Below are 20,492 nucleotides of genomic sequence, written 5' to 3'. Positions count from 1 at the left end.
TATCGATTCCTGCGCTGATACCTCTTCGGCGAGTGCTAGACGCCGCTCCATCAGCTCTTGGTACCGTGGATCGTCCTCCAGCGGCCAGGTCCACTGTGGATTGGAGACGGAGCTGTACTTGATCAGCAGCATGACCTTGAGCAGAAGCCCACCGAAGAGCACAGAGCACATGATGTGCGCGATGCGGCGCGTCCCATGAAAGCCGAAGGCCTCCTCATAGGCCGTAAAAGGCTTGTAGTACGCGCGTGGCATGAGGAGGCACACACGCGCCGCACCTTCGAGCTGTATGCACTACTCTCTCTCTCTGTGAAGGGGTGGGGTGTGCGTGAGAAGCGTGTGAGCTCGGATGCTGATATAATTTGTCCGCAGTAGCAGCACACACGACGAAGTGGGGCGTGGGAGGGAGAGGGGAGGAGCACAGAGAGAGAGAGAGGAGGCGCTCTCCTTCGCAGAGGCCGCGGAAGAAAAAAGCGAGCCGATCAGTGAGAGGAGTGAATACACAACGCCGCATTATGAGGCGCATCACTCCTCCGATTGCCCCACCCACTCCTCCGCCGCCGCTCCCTCAGCTCACCCTTTTCTCCCCCGAGCCGCGGAGGCAGGAGAGGCGCCGCGGGTGCGTGTCACCAACGGCACACTGCACCAACACAGCAGTGTGCGTCAGCGCAATGCAGAGGAGCGTGTGTGTGTGTGGGGGGCAGAGGTGGAAATGGAGGGTCGAGGCAGACAGTCCACAACGACAGGACAGATGTTCGGCACCCCGAAAGAGTAGAGAGGTGTGAATGCCGAGGGCGTTCAAACTTTAGCACGGTGCACGGACACGCAGACAGCCCTGGTGCTCATCAGCGTCCCCTCTGATGGGCACTCAAGATAACGAGTATGAGGATCGTACGCCCATAAAAACGGGGAAGAGGGCGGCAGATGTTGCTAGACATACAAACTGCTGCTGCGTGTTGTGCGCGCAGCTGCTCACGCCGGCACCGTGCGGGGCGATGATGCGGTGCCGCTCTTCTGCCGGCAAGTCGAGCCTCGGCAACCAGTTCGGAGGGCTGTCAACGGAATGATCACCGCCGACCATGGCGAGAGGAAAAGAAACGCGCATTCAAGGGCCACACGCTCCATGCGATGTTGAGAGGAGCGCACGAGGGAGGGAGACGGCGAGAGGGTGGAAAGGGGGGAGCGAGACACAGGACACACTTGCTGCTCCGCCACGTCATCCATCCCTATCCCTCGCTTGTGCCAGCCCCCACGCGTCACCTTTAGCGCCCATGCGATGAAGAGAAGAGAACTCTGCAGTGGCTGCAAGAAAAGCGTGCGAATGAGACGCTGCGCACGCAGGACTCTGTGCAGCAGCGCCAATGAATCGTTGAGCCTCACATTGCCGTGTACAAGGGGGGGGGCGGTGTGCATGCCCGTGGCTGCGTCGATACCGACGGCACAGGAGCCCCATCATACGCATCGTACATCACTCGCCATCGCCAACACACACGCATGCAAGCATCAGTGACGTCTGCATGTGCCCTTCGATGGTGTGCGCCCCTTCAGCGGAACTGCTGAAGTCGCCACAGCCGTCCCGCTTGGCTGCTGATGCGGCTGCCCGCTCTCTGAGACGCCGAAGACTCCTGCACGAGAGTCTTTCTGCGTCGCCACATAAGCTGAACGTGCGCTCGGAGGCAAATCTGAGGAGCGAGGAAGGGCTGCCGCCTCAATCGGCTTTGGTGGTGTGGCGGCCTCTCAAACGCCTGGGCCACTGAGCAACATCATCGGGTCCAAAACGCCGTACCCGCAGCGGCTATCGATTCGATCGTGCTTGTGCACATTGAGGAAATCAAAGACGGCTTCTGTGCTGCGGGTCCGCCGCCCTGATGCATAGCACTACAGTGTACTCCTGGTTCCTCTCCGTCATCAGCGTGCATCAACCACCTGCCGTACCATTGCCGTTGAGCGAACATCCACACCGCATATTCGCACCACCCTGTCGCCCATCCGAACACCGCCCTCGTATGCCGGCCCGCTCTCGTGCGGCCCGGTGACTCTCAGCGTCCCTTCTCCCACGTCCTCGGCCAGCAAGAGCCCATGAAAGGCCCGAGGTGGCACGCCGCTCATCCTGTTCGCCCTACGCTCCTCCTCTGAGCACTTCATTGAGGCCCGCACGACATCACCAAGTACAGTCGCCATCGAGCACGCCATCCCACACGCCACCCCCGGCTTCAGGCGGGCCGCCTCCTCCGCAGCCTGCTGCTGCACTCTGTCAGGTGCGGAATGAGCCGCGTTCGCTGATGCAGCATCGGGAGTGTCGATCGGCTGCTGCCGTGTCAGTCGAGGGGCTTCCCGTGGCTGCTGGCAGGAGGAGTCGTAGTTGCACGAATGTGGTGATATCATCTCGAGACCGTCGGGGCGGGGGGTATACCTCAAGGTCATGGCGGATGGGGGCGGGTGGATGAAGATGCGATGCCGGTGAGAAAGATTGGGCACCGTCTTTCGGCGTCCTGGTGGCTATGAGCGTAGCCGCCCTCTGGCGTGCTGGGCGAGGCGACGGCGTGGGGCTTCTCAAAATCGGCTTCGATGGCCTGAGGTGCGTAAGTGGACCTCGCAGGAGACGGTGCTTCGCATGGCGGGGTGGGTGAGGAGCGCCCTGCGTCGAGCTGCAAGGGAGACCCGGGTGCGGGTGGCCCAAAGTGTCCTCACCGTGAGCAGCGTGATGGTATCTTTGGGCCGCCCGCACCGCTGCCGCGCAAAGGTGGCGGAAGACACGGACGAGGGGCGACATGTACGCGGCGTGCGCTGCGGTGATCGTCGGGTCGGTAAGGCGGTCAACGAAGGCCGAGTTACCACCGGCATTCTGTGTCAAGTTCGTGGTACCCCTCTACTGCGCGCTTGCGAACGTACGAGATGAAGAGCCCGGCGCAGCCAACGGACGTCAACAACAGCAAGAGCGCCACGAGGAGCGGCATGATGGCACGTCTTACCGCGCACGCCCCAACACATACCCCATGGGTGCACCGGCGCACGGGAGCGTGCAGTTCGCCTCCGTGTAGCAGATCTCTGAGGTGAAGTACGGTGGACCGGCGGTAGCGGCAGAGAGGTAGAAGAGGACGAGGCTGAGGCCAGGCATGACGACAGAGCCGTTCCACCCGGTGACGTTCGTGTGCTGTTCATCAGACCGTTGACAGAATCTGTGATGCATAAACTGAGCGTGCAGACGATGTCGAAGCGCAGACAGGTCCGCCGCCCCTTTCGACGCTGTTCTGCCCCTGTCGCAACTGTAGTGCGTGTGGCACCGCGGCTGCTCGACGGGGTGTGGGGTGTGGGGGGGTGGCACCGTGCGCCATTTACGTGAACGCTTCTGGGGCCGTCGCGGACAGCACGTAGAAGAGGAGGGCGCTAACCAGCAGTGTCGAGCACTCCCACATCGCCGGGGTGGCGGTGAGAAGCGCACAGCGGCCGCGTCGCGGATGAGTCCGTGAGGTTCGGGCCCTTGACATCGACGGAAGGCGGAGCAGAGGTGCTGCAAAGGAGATTTCAGTCCACCAGTCCGGCCCCTCGTAAAGGAGACACACACGAATGCGGTCGCACAAGATCTGACATGGGCATTGCTGATAGCAACAGAACACACGGGGGACGCACTCGCTGACCCACATCAAGAAGCTCTCGATACATCTGGCGAAAGGGACAGGTACGCGCTGGCGGCCTTCGCTGACGCGCGCAAGACATTATACGCGCAACCTATCGGAGAGAGGAGGAGTGTATTGCCGTTGTCTGCAGCGCCATCACGGACGGGGGACAGACACCCGCACATGAAGGAAATAAGTCCCTCTTCCCCCACACAAACACAAACGCGTTCACATACGTACGCTTGAGTGTATCCGTGTCGTGCGACTGGACGCGCAGAAGGAACGCTATAGCCTACAGCGAAGACAGCTGCATGAGGGGCACGTGCCAGTGTATGCGTCTGAGTGGGGGAGGGAGCGAGGGAAAAAAGGCGCGAAAGGGCGCCAGCTCGCAGGAGGGCTCCCCCCTTCTCTCTCTCTGGCCCTGCAGGAGTTAAAAGCGTCGGTGCTTCGCTACGTGCCTCTTTGTATGAGTGTATCTGTCTGTCTGTGTGGGTGCGTGTATGCTAGGGACACGTGTGGGTACCACCAGCGACTGCGCTGATCGTCTCGCTGCTGTTCCTATGAACGAAGCCCTCCCCCTCAAAAAAAAAAAGGGAGCGAGTTCGTCAGGGTGGTGGTTGCGCGAGTGTAGGTTGGCGCGGGGGGGTGTAGGAAGCGATGGAGGTCGAGCGTGTGCAGGATCGACAGTCAACGCCTAGAGCAACAGCAGATGAAGGCGTAAAAAAAAAGAAGTGCGGAAGACATGCAGCGGACGAAAGTATGCGCTGTGAGAGGCAGTCAGCCTGTGAATCCTAACGGAGGCACCGGGGCGCAGCGCCTCATCCTTCGGCAGTAGCGATGGCGTTCTTTTCGTCGTCCCCTCGCTGCAGAAGAGGATGCGGGCAGACGGCACCATCGCTCGTGACCGTTAGCGGCTGGGAGTGGGGATGGGTCGGGCGTAGGCGACACGCGAGAAGAGAGGATTTAGGTGGAGTAGCGCCGGTGCAACACGCCGCACGTGACAAAGGAAATGAGCACTGCATCTGTGAAGGCCGAATCCCACAGAGTCGTCGCCGACTGCCGTATCGAAGAGACGCGTCTGTTTCTCTGTCTGTGTGTGTGTGTGTGCGAATGTGTGACCCCTCCTTCCGCCACAGACAAGGGGGTGCGTCTTGTGGGGGGAGCGAGGGGGGGCAGGAAGAGAGAGGGAAGGGTAAGGGAGGTCGACAGCGAGCAATGGAGATGGACGTGATGTGCCGCCCAAAGATTAAGCCGAGTCCGGATAGCCGTTCGCCCCCTTTTCCTCGCGAGCGATGAACGCCGCCGCTCCCCCCCCCCCCCCAACCACACACACGCCTCTTCCCCGCACCTCTTTACGGTTCGTTGGCACTCACCACTTTAAGCTGTGCACGTTGCCGTTGTCCAGCATCTCGGCGAACTCCTTCTCGCGGTCGCGAAAGGTGCAGCGCCATAGCGCGTCCCCCAGCAAGGAGGCTCTCGCAGTGATGGTGGCATCTGCAAAGGGCTGCTGTGCTGCCTGAGCGCTGTTCTGGAGGGGTTGCGCCAGGGCCTCCACGCGGCGCCGCTGCACCTTCATGGTGTAGTCGCTGTCACAGTGTGCGCTAGTAAACCCGCCGGCGGGTGCCGCGGCCGAGGGAGCAGAAACAGTCGCTGCGCCAGGGCCGCTCTTCGGACGGCCCTCCTCCAGGTTCTTCGCGTAGGCGTCAATGACGGCGTCCAGCACCTCTGCGTGCAGCTGTTGTGCCAGCCGCAGCTGCCCTCCACCGTTCAAGCACCCATCCGGGCACGCCATGAGCTCGATGAACGTGTAGCTGCTCATGGCAGGTATGCGCCTCTTGAGGCCGCGCACCACGTTCTGAACTTGCTGAAAGCCGTAGCCGAGGCAGAACACCTCCTTCGGCAGGGCGGCACAGGTGACGAGCTGATGATTGCGGTTGCGCTTTACTTCGTACGCAATGGTGGCGAGGGTTTCTGGCGAAGATGATGATGGCGGCGCTGCCGCGCCCTCCGTGCGGAGACGATGAGCGATAACCGCTTGGTGATAGCTGCCACTGCCCGCGAGCCGCGCCGCATCGCGGGCGTGCTCGGAGACCGCAGGGGCCGACGCTGAAGCGGGCGTTTCTTCCTCGTTCGACTGGACGGACTGCTGAGCTGAGGGCCCTGTGCGGTCATCCTCCGCCAAGGGGGCGGCGACGCTCGTGTCCAGCCGCCCCCGCCACGGAAGCGTTGCGTCCACCTCTCTCATCCACTCCAGCAGCTCGGCGGTGCTTAGAACGCAGTCGGTGTAAAAGACCGACGCGTCCGCGTCTGCCGTCGACAGCATCGAGTCCCGCGCAGCCTCGAGCTTTCGGTCAAAGCAGGGCTGAATCGACACATGGTAGAGATCAGCGGCAACCGTGCGCTTCGCGTAGCTGCCAGCGATGCCTTGGGCTGACATGACAGGGCAGAGGTGAGGCAGCAGCTGTGAGCCCTGCTTCTCGCAGTAGCACACCCAGCCTGGGCATGCCGAGACGATCAATGGAAGCGGCCCGACCTCCACACTGCCGCCGCCGCGAAGGCGCCGCTCGTACTCTCGCGCCGTCAGCTCTGCAGAGAGCCGCTCTGCCCACTCGAGGTCGATCACATAGATGGACGCTTCCAGCTCTGAGAGAAGAGTCATGGCGGCGTCTGTCGCTGCTGTCTGCGGTGCGCGCCTCGCCTCCTCGTCCGGCAGCGTCTCCTCCTCGTTGCCCATGGCATCACCCAGCGACTTCGCGGCAGTCATCTCGCCTTTCCTTGCGGCCTCCCGCAGCCCTGCTGTCGTCAGTATTGCGCGCATGAAGCCAGCCACCAGCTCGTACACAGTAGCCATGGGCATGCGAAGGTACGCGGCGAGAGAGGCACAAGACTGGGAGCTGATGCTCACTAGACGAGGACGAGAGGTGCTCCCCGTCTTCGTCGCTGACGATGACGGCGAGGTGGACGACGCAAGGAGGGCAGACACAATCTCGTAGCGACTCTGCGCGCTAACCAGCACTGTTTCTGCGGTTGTCACACATCCGCTACACGCCAGACAGTCTTGCAGCGTGATCTTCACAACATCAGCGTACTGGGGGTCACCAGCGGTGCCTGGGGAAAGCGATGGTGCGTTACCGCCACGCTTCGTGCCGACAGCACCGATTGCCGGCTCGCTTGGCCCATCCGGGCCGACTGTCTTGCCGCCACCGGTGGCAATCCGAGTTGGTTTGATGCAGGCCGCAGACGGAGATATGTAATCCATACCCGCCAACGTGAGAGATGGCGAGAACGCAGCGTGGTGGGAGGCCATGAATGATGTAGAGGTGGTGCTGTGCTGTGCGGGGGGAGGAGAAGGGAGTGGTGAACGCTTGCTTGTGCGTGCGTGCATGTGGTTAGAGGAGGAGGAGGGTGCATCCCCAGGCGATGCGGACGACAAAGTGAGAGGTGTGTGTGTGTGTGGGGGGGGCTGGGACGAGGAGACATCGTAAGCCGTAATCATAGGAGAGGAGAGGGGGCAGCCTCTCGGTGATGAGGCCATACAGAGGAGAGGCCGAGAGCAGCAGAGATCGAGGGAGCCTTTGCCTTGGTCCCCCTCCGCTCCGCTCTTGTTGCCGCGCGCACACACGCACAAGCAACCAAGTTCACATGGAGGATTGCGACGACGGCACCGCGACCACGTAGCGAGAGCGAGCGAAACTACAACAACAACAAAATGAGATGCGGCGAAGACAGAATACGACGGCAAAGGACGCGGCGAATGGTCGACAAGAGATATGTACAAAAGGGACCGAGAGAGGGAGGGAGGGGTGTGTGCCCAGACGGAGACGTGCTTACCGTTCAGAGGGATCGGCGACGGCAACCACAGAAAAGGTCGGCAGCGGGAGGGGGAGGGGGCGAGCCATGTGGAGAAGGTATCGCGGAACAGTAGCAGGAGAGGGGACCGGCGCCGATCAACTAGGACGATGGTGGTGATCGCTGCCGTAGCACATCGCAATCCGTTGAAGAAGTGACGCAGAGGACGTGGCGCAAGCAAGACGCAGCAACGAAGGTGTGTGGGAGGGCGGGCGGAGAATGAGGAGGGGGCAACAGCCACGCCCCAACACGCCAGGCCACGACCACTTCGTGATGCAAAGCGATGTCTATGAAAAAAGGGCAAAGACTGTCGCAGGCACCAGGCGCCTCCATGAGGGGGCTCGAACAATGGCGAGGGGTGGGGTGGGGGAGGGGGATGGGTGCCCCGCCTTCCACAAGCACAACAACCGCAGCAAATAGCACCCGCTAATATATATATATATGGGCAGAGGACGGTGCGCGCGCGCGCGAACGGGAAGACACGAAAGCGCAGAGCAAGAGAGCGAGAGAGAGGGTCTCAATAGTTGACCGACCGACACCGGCACGCACAGGCACGCAGAGATGCGCCATAGCAAAACACGTCAGTATTGGCTGGAGAGAAGGCGAGCGCGAGGACTCGCATAGGCAGCCATTGGAGACACACACACGCAGGCTCACACACAAGGGGTGAAGAAGAGCGACTTCCCTCCTCCGCTTCGCGCCAAGGAAGACGGACACGGAGGAGCGCGGCAACCAGTGGGCGAAAGGGCCGCCAAAAGCAATGAAAAAGGGGTTGGGGACGCAAAGCCAAAGAAAGCTGGTAGAAGATGGGAGAGCGGTGGTGGTGGCGGTGGTGATCGTCGTTGTCGTGTACGGTGGCGTCTACGAACCAGAGAAGAACAGCCAACAAGAAGCACGAATGGTCCGAGGAGCGCGACAGAGACATGTTACAAAGAAAAAAATGAGTCGTGGAAAGAGCACCAATCGTACTCGACACGGAAAGAGGGGGGGCGAGGAAATGCAGCGAGAAGAGCTGGCCCCACCGCTTGGCTTCCCTTATATATATATATGTGTGTAAAGAGCGTGCCGCTCCGCGTCCATTGGCAATGGTGACGAAGACAAAAACACCCAATCACACGCACACGCACCAACCGCCTCCGTCAGGCACAGAGGCAGCAGCAGTCGCATAAGTGGGCGACACACACGCACAACAGAAAAAGAGGGAGTGTGGGTGACAGCGAGCGAGTCAGCCAAACGTGAAATCACAGCGGCGAACAAAAGAAAAGGCAACAGAAAAAAGGGAAAGAGGAGAGGGGGAGAGGGGAGCGTACGCCATAGAAGGCGGCTCTTCGGCCGTAGGTGAGAGTGAACGGCCACCACACCACACGAAACACCTGAAGAGAAAAAAAAAAGGGAACCAGCGAGACACACAGACAGCAGGGGGTTGGGAGAGGCAAAGTTGTTGGCAGTCGCCAAGGTCCACCTGAGAGTGCACAAACTGTGGGCTGTAGCCGTCGTCCCACGACCCCCTTCTTTTCTTTCGTCTTGCTTTCTACCACCTCTACTTTGGATACACACGTACACACACAGCCGCGTGACCGGCGGTTTTCCAGGCAGCGGTAGTGATGAGTGCTTCAGGGGGCGTGGTGGTCTCGGTCCTGCTGGACACCTCTGAGTGAGCCAACCTGTGCCGTTCCGTGTGCCAGCGAAGTGAAGAAGTCCTCCAAAGCAGGTGCACAGGGTACCCAGAGAGGAGCCCCCCCGCCCTCCCTCCCTGCCCCTGCCCCTGTATGCCCTGCACGCATGCACCGACGCGCGGGTCAGCCTCTCCCCCTCTTCCCTCTCATTATCAACGCCACTACGCTTACCCTCGCATCTACGCATTCATGGTCTGATTGGTTGCTTACATGATTGGTGGAAGGAGCAGAAAGGGAACACGCGTACGCACAACCTCCAGTGCTCTCGCGCGCTCGCGTTGCGCCCGCAGTCCTGCTTGCCGTTCGTGCGCACGTGGGTCGGTGCGTCTGCAGTTCGTCAGACCGACAGGTAGACGCGCGCAGGCTCGCGAGTGTTGAGCGAGGGGTGTGGGGGAGGGGAGAGGTGAATGAAGAGGTGGGTACACATTGAGGTGCGACGTGTAGTGGATACCCGAAGAAGGGAGGGACGATGAATCGAGGTTGTCGGCACTGGGGGAAGAAAAAAAAGTGTGTGTGCGCGTGTTAGGGGTGGCGTTGAGGGTATTACACGCAGGCAGACATGTGCACACGGGTACGCTTGCATACGTGCCTCGTTCCACCACCACCCCCCTCCTCCTGCCCATCACGAGAGGCCCATTGAAAAAAACAAAGAGAGCGAGGAGCAACAAAATCACACAAGAAAGGGGGCGGCGGCGGCGGCGGCGGGGGGGGGAGGCGGACATGAGAAGAGAAGCGCCACACACTCGCGCGCATACAACTTTGAGGCGTACCGCACAGCTGCAGCATAATGGCGAACAAACAGGCGGGCAAGTGCGCGACACGCGCAGGTACAGCAGTAGGGGAAGACGCAACGGGGGGAGGAAGAGGAGGGGAAGGGAGGTGGGAAGAAGAGAGCAGGGCACCTCCGCGACGCGTGAGATGCGGAGGGCGTCTCGCGCGAAGCCATGAAACGGAACGCAAACAGAAAGAAATACATTTATAAACCAAAAAAAAAAAGAGCAACGAAAAAGGGAAGACGAGAGGGGGACGGCGAGGGCGGGGACAGGCGACAGGAGAACCAAGCGCGGCGTAGAGTGTGGGGGACAAACGAGTCGGCCACCTCACCGCACACGCGCACATGTGCGCGTGCAGAGAGAAAAGAGGGCGGTGAATGGGGGAGGAGGGGCGAAGGGGTGGGGGTGGCGGGAGAGGCGTCTTCGTTGCTGTTCACTGCCGTTTCGCTTTGCAGCGACAACACCAATTCTCTTCCAACGAGTGTGCTGCCGCGGATATGAGCCGCGCGGGACTGAAGGGGGAGTAGGGAGGTGGTGGAGAGAGCCGTCCGAGTGAGGGAGCAACAACGACAACCGTCATAGAGGGCGAAGGGACGGAGACAGTCCAGCGGCAGTGAGGTTGAAAACGGAAGAAAGTGGGGAGGGCAGAAACAATCAAGCGCATGCACGCGCGCTGTGGGCTCGCTTGCATGACAACGACGATTACACACCTTTTACCGTGACTGTACATCTCTCTTCCTCTCGGCGCGTCATTCTACAGCCCTCAGTTCCTGCTCATCCACAACAGCCCGCCGCAGAAGGTAATATCTCTGCGCCTCCTCCACTCTTTTGGCGACATGCCACGGCTTGGCTTCTCCAGCGAACATGCACAGCCGCGTTGGCCACCTCCCTAAAGTGATGCGGTACGTTTCACTTCTAGGAAGCGGCAAAAACACGTGCAGCAGTAGCATAAACGGCGAATAGAAGAGAACGAGGAGAGAATGGGGCAGAGGAGGACGAGGCTGAGCAACGTACGGGGAGGAGGGCAGGGCACGCCCATGAAAAGATGGGGGAAGGGGCGAACAGGCGGCGTCTCATTATTCCTCTCCGCACTCACGGCCGCCGCCGCTTTCTCTCTCCCCACCCGCACACACACGCACAACGATCGGCGTCACCTGACGCACAGATGAAAAAAAAGCCAAGATACCTTGGGCAATGTTCGCGGACAGGCGTGTGGGCAAGAAAGCGAGCAGCGGCACTGACATGACTCGAGGCTACGCGATTCGGTACGGCGGTGGGGAGGGAAGCGCGCGTATCGAGGCGAGGGCACTGGGAGGGGAGGGGGCTAGAGGAGCCTGTGCGCATGATAGGAGACGCTGTGCGCGTTCGATGAGTGCGCGTGCATGCAGCAGCACGACGGAGGGGAGGGGAATGGAGGAGACAAAACTGGAGCACCGGCACACGTGAGGGACATCAAGGACAGAGAAAGAGAGACCGTCAGCACGCTCGCCGCATTGGTATCGGCACCGCTCCTGGTGTGGAGTCTAACAGTCCGCCACCTCTCCCGCTCACCTAACCTCAACAGCTGCGTGAAGTGTGCCGCCTAAAGAAGCAGACGGAAAAAAAAGCTGACGAGAAGAAGAGGCGTGGCCGACTTTCTTCGCCTCGACGCCTCCTGCAGCGATCCTCTGGCTGTGTCGTCGCCCTCTTTCTCCTCTTGTCCGCATGTGCGCCGGCGCGTACCAGAGCCCCCATCCCGGCCACACGTCTTCACCCGCTGCGACTTGGCACAGGGGGGATTGCATCCGCCAAGACGGGGGACGACTGCGACGCCGTCGGTGACGGGGGTGCGACTTCCTCCTCGTTGAAAGAGTTCCGAGTGCCGTAACACGTGGCTGAAGGTCCGCTTCTAGTGGCTGTCGTACTCATCTTATCGCCACCCACGGTAGCGGCGTGGCTGTTGCTCATCTCGCTTGCCTCGGAGTCTTGCTGTTCCTCGCTGCCGCTGCGGCCGCTCTCTGGGACGGGCAAGTGCAGCTGCACCGCGCTATACGGCTGCGACTCCGTCACGGGGGACGGTGTAGCAGCCGCGTCGCCAGAAATTAAGGTGCGGAGGCGCGATTTCCGGTAACGTTTTTTCTGCAAAAGCGGCAGCTCTGTCGTCGGCGTGGACTCCGGCGCCCCACTGCCGTCGTCGTCGCCGCCGGAGAAGTCGTCGAAAGCGTTGCCACGGTGAGCGGGCACGCGAGGACTGCAATGAAGATGTGAGAAGCTTTCGTTGGTGTTGGCACTGCTGCTGCCGCATTGCACCTCGCCGTCACCGGCCTCCTCGTTCGCCGTTGTCGTTGTCCCATCGGGGACATGCTTGCTGAGGTGCGACAGCGTAGCCGTCACCGTGGTCGTTGCAGTGGTGATGGGGCGCACCTCTTCCTCTGAATAGCTGCGCGGCAGGTTCTTCGGCGACCCGATGGATGTCGAGCTGCTACTTGCTTGAGTAACGCTGAACCGCGCGAGGGTACCGCGGTAGTCAGCGCCCATCGGTGAACTGGGCTCTTCTCCCTCATTGTCACCATTGTCACGGCTGCAGAGGCTCTCCGGCGCAGGCGTCCCCATCACCTCGTCCTCAGCGCTTCGCCTGTCTGGCATGGCAGTTGTCGCGACCGACGGGGTCGACATCCTGGTTGTGCTGCTCAGAGTACCGAAAGCTCGCGGTACGCCGCTGCCGCGTCGACTATGCTGATGTTTCTGCAGTGGCGAGTGAAAGGCAGAAACCTCCTCGAGCGAGGCCGAGTTGAGGGAGGTGGCTGTCGTTGATGTCGGCGTTGAACTGGAGACCGTTGAGCACCACAGGCTCGTCTGCTTACTCGCACGCAGCGGCCGAAGACACCGCTTCCTCTCCCTTCGGGGCTTCAACGGAGGCCCGGAGCTCTGTGATGGCGCCGTGCGCACGCCGCTGCTGGCGCGGCTGCTGTTGGCGCTGCTCGACACGCTATGGCACTCACGCGGACGCAGCAACGGGTTTTCTGGTTTCGGCATGGACCTCGGCTGGCGCAGGTGACTGGCGTGGCCGCTGCTAGCGTTGTCTGTGAGTGATGCGGGGACACTATGTGTGGGCAGCAGGACGCCAGAAGAAGATGCGGAAGGCGGAGACGCAGCGCTCGGCTGCTGCTGCTGCGGCGGTGGCGGCTGTAGAGGGGAGCCGTGGAAGAACTCGCTGCTGGGCACAAATTCGGAGAGACGCTCCTGAAACGCCAAGTTCAGAGAGACGCAGCTGCGCCGCTCTGTCACAAACCTCAGCGCGTCTTCGTAGCTGCGGTGCTCAGACGCCATGAGGTACGCCACAATAATGGCGGCGCTGCGCGAGATGCCACGACGGCAGTGCACGAGCACGCGCGAGTGCTCCTTACGGGCCCGCTCTATGAAGCGAAACGCCTTGAGCAAGTGCTCCGACACATCCTGCGAGTGCGAGTCGCTCATGGGGATCCACTCGGAGACAATATCATTCTTCTCCGCAATTGCCTTCGCCTCTTCCGTGGGGATGAGCTCCTTGGCAACGTTCAAGACGTAGCCGATGTTGTGCTTCTTCAGCAGCACCGGATCCGAGGCGTCCTTCCACGAACCAACCGCCAGCAGCGACGTGATGTCGCTCATCGGGTACGATTGAGCAGCGTTGCACACTGCCTCCTCCTCGAGGAAGCTGCGCTGCGCCTCCTGGACGGCCTTGAGATCGAACGCGGGGCCGCTGAGGTTCTGCAGGCGCCGCTTGAACTTCGACATGCGGGCGGCAAAGGCGCCACTCCCTTCCGCCGCGCCTGCAGTGGGCCGCCCGGCCGCCACGTGCACGGTGGAGGAGGTCGGTGACGACGGCGCCGGCACACCATGCGCGACCAGCGGCGTCTCGGTGGTGTCGGCGGCCATGCTGTTGCTCGACGCCAGCGGGTTCGCCCGGCGACACATCGAGCCGCCGAGAGCGTCGAGGTTATCGCGTACACTGCTGGTGAAGGAGAACATGCTGAAGTCACGCCCGTCCGTGCACCCAGTGTCAAGGCTCAGCGAGGTGGCCGAGGACAGCACGTAGGCCGGTGAGAAAACTGAGCGGTAGTTGAAGTTGTTGGAGGTGCAGTCCTCCAGGCGCAGCTCCTTCTTTTGGGGTCGCTCGCTTTCACCGCCCGCCTCGGACGCAGATGTCGGAGTGTAGGCTTCCTCGAGATACTGCCGGCAAGCGAGACGAGCGTCTTTAGCGACGCTCGAGGGCGGCGTAGCCAACCCTGCCGGGCTCACACTCGGCTTCGCGTGAGGGCTTGATGGGAGCTCGGTGCACGGCGTAGACGGCTGCGAGGTGTTCTGCCCCCATCGCCCTCCTCCTGAGCCGTCCGCATCGTATCGATCTCCTTCCCGCCCATGCACCTGCTGCTGCTGCTGCTGCTGCTGTTGAGGCGTTGGTGGTTGCGTCGGTAGCCGCTTCGAGCGGCAAGCAGAGGCATCGTCGTACTCCTCAAAAGCACTGCCGAAGGTAGAGGTGCGATTTTTGGTGTACGGCGAAGGTGGAGAGTGCAGTGGTGGCGGCAGTGTAGAAGACTGCTGCGCCGGGGTCGACGAGGCCATCGATCCCTTCGAGAGAGTCCCTATGTTGCACGGCCGTACGGAGGATGTTGTCAGGCAACGCAGTGTGCACCACAGCGTTGAGGCTCAGATATAGCACAGCATAAAGAAAGAAGAAGGGAGGCGTTCACACTGCCGCATCTGACAGAAATCGACAAGCACGCAGACGTCCACAAAACGCCGAGGAGGACAGCGCGCACACAGGCAAGCGCAGAGGAAAGGGGAGAGGGGATGCTCGAGTGAGCTGATGCAGAAGAAGTGAGGTGAATCGTCGACGTGGCGTGTCAGTGGCACAGTGTACGGAGGAATACGACCTTCTTCCCTTCGCCACGCGTCGAGAGAGGGGAAAGACGGGGGAAAGAGAGACAGAAAGAGTTGCACGTCGAGGCCATGAGCGCGTTCGCGTGCCCGCATGCGATCCCATCCGCTGACGGTGCGACCTGTGTGCGCCATCTGGCCGCCTACACCGGGCCCGTCAGCGCCAGGCACAAGGCGCATCGCTCCCGCATGGGCGAATCGACGCGCACAAAAATGCGTTGCGCCCCTGCACGGACGAGAGCGCGGTGCCGACCATCCGCCCAGCTGACCGCCACCCTCCACCCTCCGTGTGTCACCCAGTTGGACCTCTTACGCGTTTTGTGCACACAATCGCGACTCGGCCCGTCTGCGGGGCTCTTCACTGTATTTTATGCAGCGGCCTGCGGGTGAGGCACGGCAAGGGCTCGTCGCTGCCGCCGTCAGTGTGTGCCGGAGCGCTCCTTTCGGATAGCAGCGAGCGCAAACGTGCCGTCCCCGGAAAGGTGAAGCCGCAGCTGCGGCAGACAAGAAAGGGGGAGAGAAAAGGCTGCAAAGGCGCGCCGCACCGCTGAGTGCTCTGCTGCGTTTTACACAGTCAGCGGGGGCCGACTTCCCAACGCGCGTCGGCGCAATGGCGGCTCGCTCTCCCTCTCCCTCTCTCCCTCTGAGGCAGACAGCTTTCGCTATGACGTCGCAGCCGGCCCGTGCGAACGCACACACGCGGGCTTGTGTGCGTGTGTGTGAGTGTCTGGTGGTGGTTGAGAGGGGGGGAAGAGAAGGGCCTCAGGTGAAGGAAAGCAATGAGAACGGGGCAAGGCGAGAAGGGCTGGGCGGGCCCTGGCGAAGGTGATAGTGCTGCTGTCAGGGTCGAGACCGTGCAGGAGTAGGCGCGGTCTTCCGCATTAGGTGATGGCTTCCACTCACGAACACGTGCACGCAGAGTGGACCACCGGGAGTCATGTGCCTGACAGAGGGAGCTAGAGAGAGGGAGGCTGTGGAGAAGATGAGGGGTGCGCGAACGGGATCGTTGCGTGTAGCTGTGGTCGGACGTTTCAGGGCCTATGCGGCCCACATCCGCGCGTTTCTCACAGCTTAGCGTTATCCGGCGTCACACCGGCCACAATAGGAGGTGACCATCGCGGCGTACGCGTCCTCCCACGGCTCTGGGGTAAATCCGGCGCCACCGATGTCCCCACCCGTAGCGGCGCTGTTGCGGTGTGTTGGATCAGTAGCTGCCATGGCCAAACCACCCGCTAGCTCGCCTCCTTGTGCGGAGGTGCCGCCGCTCCTGCGCGGCCACCGTGATGTCGGCGACACTGCTTCCACCACCGCCGTGTCCAGCGGACAGGTAAGCAACGGCGGGGTTGGGTGTGCAGCTGCCTGTAGCAGTAACGCCTCCACTTCTGCTAGACGCGAAACTTGGGTAGTCTCTGCATGCTGTGGAGGCTGAACCCTGAGCGGGTCAGCAGGCGATGTGGAACGAGTTGCACAGGCCCCGCCAGAGGTCTTCTGCACGCCTCCATCGGCGCATTCATCGACTTCAGTTGTCGTTTCCTCTTCATGGGCGTGTGCGCTGTCGTGCGCCTCCGCATTCGCACCACGCTTCTCTGCGTTCGCCGCCGTCGCGCACGCGTCAGCGTAGGTGCACGGGGTGTCACGCAACGGCAGCGGGGTCTCCGTACCGCAGGAGGCGCAGGCGGCCGCGTGCGAGGACAGCGTTACGCCACCACACTCAGCACATCTCCAGGGTGAGTAGCAGAAGCGCTGGTACGCGCCCACAGTTCCTTTTCGAGCTCCGCAGCCGGTAGTCTGGCACTGTGTCTCCCAGCTGGGGTGATAGGCGTCGCACGCCGCGCAGCGCCACACATACACCTCGCCGCCAGGAACGCCAGGGGCCAGAGCGCAGCATCGTCGGCACGCCAGTCCGCAGTTGTGTGGCTCTCCGCACTTGCTGCACCCCCAAAGACGTCCACGCTCCCACGTGGCAGCTGGCAGACGGCGCGTACTGCACGTTGTGCAGCAGTCGTCGTCAGCATGCGTGAGGAGTAGTTGCAGAGGTGCACGCGAGGATGAGACGCCCGCCAGGTGCGCCGGGGGGCGCAGCTCGCCATCCATGCTGCCGCGTATCGCGTGTGCTGTGCCACAGTGGTGGCAGACCCACGGTTGGTCCGCCTCCGTTGGAAGCAGCGCTGCCACTGCCGCCACAGCGGTGGAGGCGCAGTGCGGGCACTGTAAGCTCGTGGACAGCACACGGCCTTGGCACGCCGGGCAGCGGACAAGGCGGTGCTGATGAATGGCAGCGAGTGCGCGAGGGTGTGGGTGGTGGCAGCGCTCGCACTCACCCCTACTCTCTTCTCCCGCCGCGTCTGCCCTGACAGGCTGCGCGTGGCTGCAGTGCGTGCACGTCACCGCGGGCTGCTGTGCGGCCCGTGAACATGCATGGCAGTAGGCGTGCAGCGCAGCGTTGCGGGCGCCACAATTGCATGCCCAGCTGAAGGCGGTAGTGTAGTAGCCGGGCTCCGTGCTGCCACAGAGGCTGCAGCGCGCTATGTCGCACTCCGACGCTTTCACCCCCTCCATCGGCGCCGGCGCATTGCCTGGTACGCTGAGGGAAGAGGCACCGTGCGGTCCCGCGGAGATGGCGTGGCAGTCGGAGCACACGTAGACCAGTGTCCCTGCATCCTCCACCCTAAGTGAATGGTCATCCTTACGGAGGCTGTCCAGCAAAGCGTCTTTGTCGCTGTACCGAAAGGGTGCCGCGCTCGTCGAAGAAAGAGGCGCCACGTCCACCCCGCCAACGTTAGCTGGTGCACTGTCACACACCCGCCCGCAGTCCCAACAGCATCGTGCAACACCACCGGCCGCCCCCCACGCACTCAGCAATGGCGGCGGTGCTGTGGGGCAGAGCGTGCTCATGCGCAGATTACTTTGCCGTCGCAAGGCCACTGTTCCCAGAGGTGAACGTCCTTTGCACGATGCCACGCCGCACGCCCGAGCACCGAACGCGTTGGGTGCTTTTATGTCTAAGCAAAGCTGATCCGCCAGGGGATGGGCCGCCTCACAACGCAGGCAATACGGCACGCTTACGCCGCTGCAGGCGACGGCGTGGCAGGACGGGCACTCCCAACTCAGCGGCGCCAGCGTGCGCAGCACACAAGCTGCGCACGCCAAACTTGACACGTCGAAGGGGTACGCGCTGGCGCTCGTGGGTCCATTCTCGAAGCCGCATCCGCAACGCCACGACACAGGGCTCGCCTGTGTCGATGTCTCGGGAGCGCCGTAGCCGGCGTCGCCGCGAGCTTTCACGCCGCCAGACGTCAGACGGCGGAGCAGAGCACTGGCCGCGCTGTTGTCGCTGTCTGTGGAATGTCGAGGCCACAGCGCCGATGGCGCGCGGTCCTGCTCCTGCAGCCACCGCACTTTCCACAGCACCGAAGCAGCCTCTCCGCGCAGGCCCAGTGGCCGTCCGACCTCCGTCGCCCACGCGCGCAAGCGGCCCCAGAGGCGCCAGGCACTCACAATGGACTTTGGCTGACTTGCCAGTGGCACGACACAATCGCTGAAGAGTCGATAGCCGACCGTGACGAGGCCGTAGCGGGCAGCGTTCCTTGCCCCCGGGAAGCGATGCAGCGCAGCCCACACCTCGCGAGGCGTCGACTTCGAGGCGTGAAAGAGAAGACGCAGTCGCTGCAGCAATTCCACGGCGCCATCGGTAGCATTGGCGCTCGGCAAGCTCACTCCGTTGCCCGTCTGCTGGCACTCCGCTCTTGACTTGTGCGAGGGAACGCTAGCTGGGACAACGGCAGAGACGGCGACGGAGAGCAGGTACACGCCCAACAACCCATCCATCGGGCCATAATGTAGCTGAGCTGCCTTTGCCCGCATGCTGTCCCGGGCGGCTTCGACAAGGCACGAAATGAAGCAGCTAACGTCTCGGGATGTTGGAGGGGTGAGTAGCTTGCATGCGCTGCCGCGGCCCGCCGTCGATGATTGCGCACACATGCACCGAAGCGTCTCTATTGTGCACCGCAGCGCGTCGGCGCAACGCTCCGCCTCGCCGTTGTTGTTGCTGACCCACACGCACACGTTCATGATGATAGACGCGACCTGCCGCCACGGCTGCCACACCGCTTCATCGGCAATGTTCTTGCTTGACGCCAGCGAGACTCGCTGCGCCCTCGCGCACTGAAGGAGATGCACGCGAGGAAGAAGGAACCGAAGATGCTGCAGCGTAGCGGACCACTGCTCGCCCGCATCGCTGAGGCCGCTGTGGCGCCGTCCCGGCAGTGTGGCATAATAAGCGGCAAGATCTACATCCATCAGCAGCGCTGTTGTCGTCAGCTTCTGCCGCTGCGTGCGTGTAATGGGCTGATGCCCTTCCTCCGCCGGAGCGCTACCGAGACTGGTCGCACGAAAGGCCTGAAGGTGCAGGTGCGCCTCCTCTTCTTTGATGCACATGGCGTAGAGCTCAGCGAACAGCATTGCGGAGTTGCGGTGCAGACGGTACAGGCTGCGGAGGTTGCGAAGCAAGATCGGCGGCGTCAGCGTGCGCACCGCCACCTCGGTAGTGACGTCGTCACGCCACTGCTGCAGCTGAAGCTCCTCAGAGGATGCGACGCCAGCGCCCAGCGCCTCGTTCGGACGGAAAAGCCGAGAGTAACTCTTGACGTCTGCATAGAAGCACTCGAACATGCGCATGATCTGCGGGTGAGCACAATCGCGCAGCTGCTCCGGCGTGCTGGCCCACACCGTGTGCGAGCGGAGGGCGAAGAACAGGCCGTGCCATATCTTCAGCAGCTCCATCGCAGTGGCTGGCGGAGCCTCGCCAAGTTCTGACCTCACCACCGATGTCGCAATGTCTGCCCACTGCGCCGGCGCAGCGGTACTCATATCTGTGACCGTGTATGCCGTGAGCGGCGCTGGAGCAGGAGGTGCCAGCGGAGCTGCAGGTCGACAGGTCGTCGCCGACGTGGCGAGGGGCGGCTTGCTGTGCACCTCTGCCTGCCAGTCAAGCTTGCCCACCTTGCCCCCCGTGCGGTTCCATGCAGCTGGCCAGCTCTCCGCTTCGCTGTTTCGGTGACTTGCGTTGCTATGCTGCGCCGCTCCCTCTGGTATCGACGAGGCAGGAGAGGTCCACAGCCACGGCATCAGCGGGCGGTATGTGAAAGCTGGCAAGTACCGAATCGCGCCCGCGTAATCCTCGCTGGAAAGGGCGCCGCGTCTATGCAGGCAAGCCAGCACCTGCAGCCATAGGGAGCTGTTCAGGTGATTCAAGATGGCGCGGGTAGGCGGCAAGCTCGACACCTCGTTCCCGCAGTGAAGGGAGCGTCGTCGGCGGTGACGCTGCGCACCAGTCGCTGCTGTTGAGGCTGCAAGAGGGAAGGAGGAGGCGAGTCGCTGCTCGACTGGCGCGGGATGCGCTTCGGTGGGCAAAGGCGCTGTGAAAACCGTATCCGCGAGCTCCGCCTCTGTGTAGCGCGCGAAGTCGCTCCCTCCACCCCCGCTGCCCGACGACCACAGCGGCGCTGACCTGGTCGCAGTTGGTACTCGTTCATGGCACCTGTGAGGGTGGCGACGCCGCGTCCCACGCTGCACGAGCGGCTTCCGCAAGTACATGCCTACACCACCAGAGCGAGGAGCGTGCATTTGGTGCGCGCACCCTCAGAGAGAGAGAGAAAGAGCTGCGCTGCCGCAGGGCCGAC

General features: G+C 62.3%; 3 protein-coding genes across 3 annotated transcripts; all 3 read right to left on the bottom strand.

Moving 5' to 3' along the window:
- Positions 1–4,983: 4,983 nt before the first annotated feature.
- On the bottom strand, positions 4,984–6,921 carry LSCM1_07699 (uncharacterized protein; the record flags this gene model as incomplete). Its single annotated transcript, XM_067325061.1, has 1 exon — positions 4,984–6,921. The coding sequence occupies one exon, from the start codon at positions 6,919–6,921 to the stop codon at positions 4,984–4,986; it is 1,938 nt and encodes a 645-aa protein (XP_067181266.1).
- A 4,740-nt stretch (positions 6,922–11,661) lies between these two features.
- LSCM1_07698 (uncharacterized protein) lies at positions 11,662–14,496 on the bottom strand (the record flags this gene model as incomplete). The annotated part of the gene is made up of 1 exon (XM_067325060.1): positions 11,662–14,496. One exon carries the CDS (start codon positions 14,494–14,496, stop codon positions 11,662–11,664), a length of 2,835 nt encoding a protein of 944 aa, XP_067181265.1.
- A 1,392-nt stretch (positions 14,497–15,888) lies between these two features.
- LSCM1_07697 (uncharacterized protein) lies at positions 15,889–20,406 on the bottom strand (the record flags this gene model as incomplete). Its single annotated transcript, XM_067325059.1, has 1 exon — positions 15,889–20,406. The coding sequence occupies one exon, from the start codon at positions 20,404–20,406 to the stop codon at positions 15,889–15,891; it is 4,518 nt and encodes a 1,505-aa protein (XP_067181264.1).
- Between the last annotated feature and the right edge of the window lie 86 nt (positions 20,407–20,492).

Source organism: Leishmania martiniquensis, chromosome 5 (assembly GCF_017916325.1).
Source record: "Leishmania martiniquensis isolate LSCM1 chromosome 5, whole genome shotgun sequence".
NCBI lineage: Eukaryota > Euglenozoa > Kinetoplastea > Trypanosomatida > Trypanosomatidae > Leishmania > Leishmania martiniquensis.
Note: the sequence above shows the minus strand (reverse complement) of the source record. Positions and strands in the feature narration are given on the sequence as shown.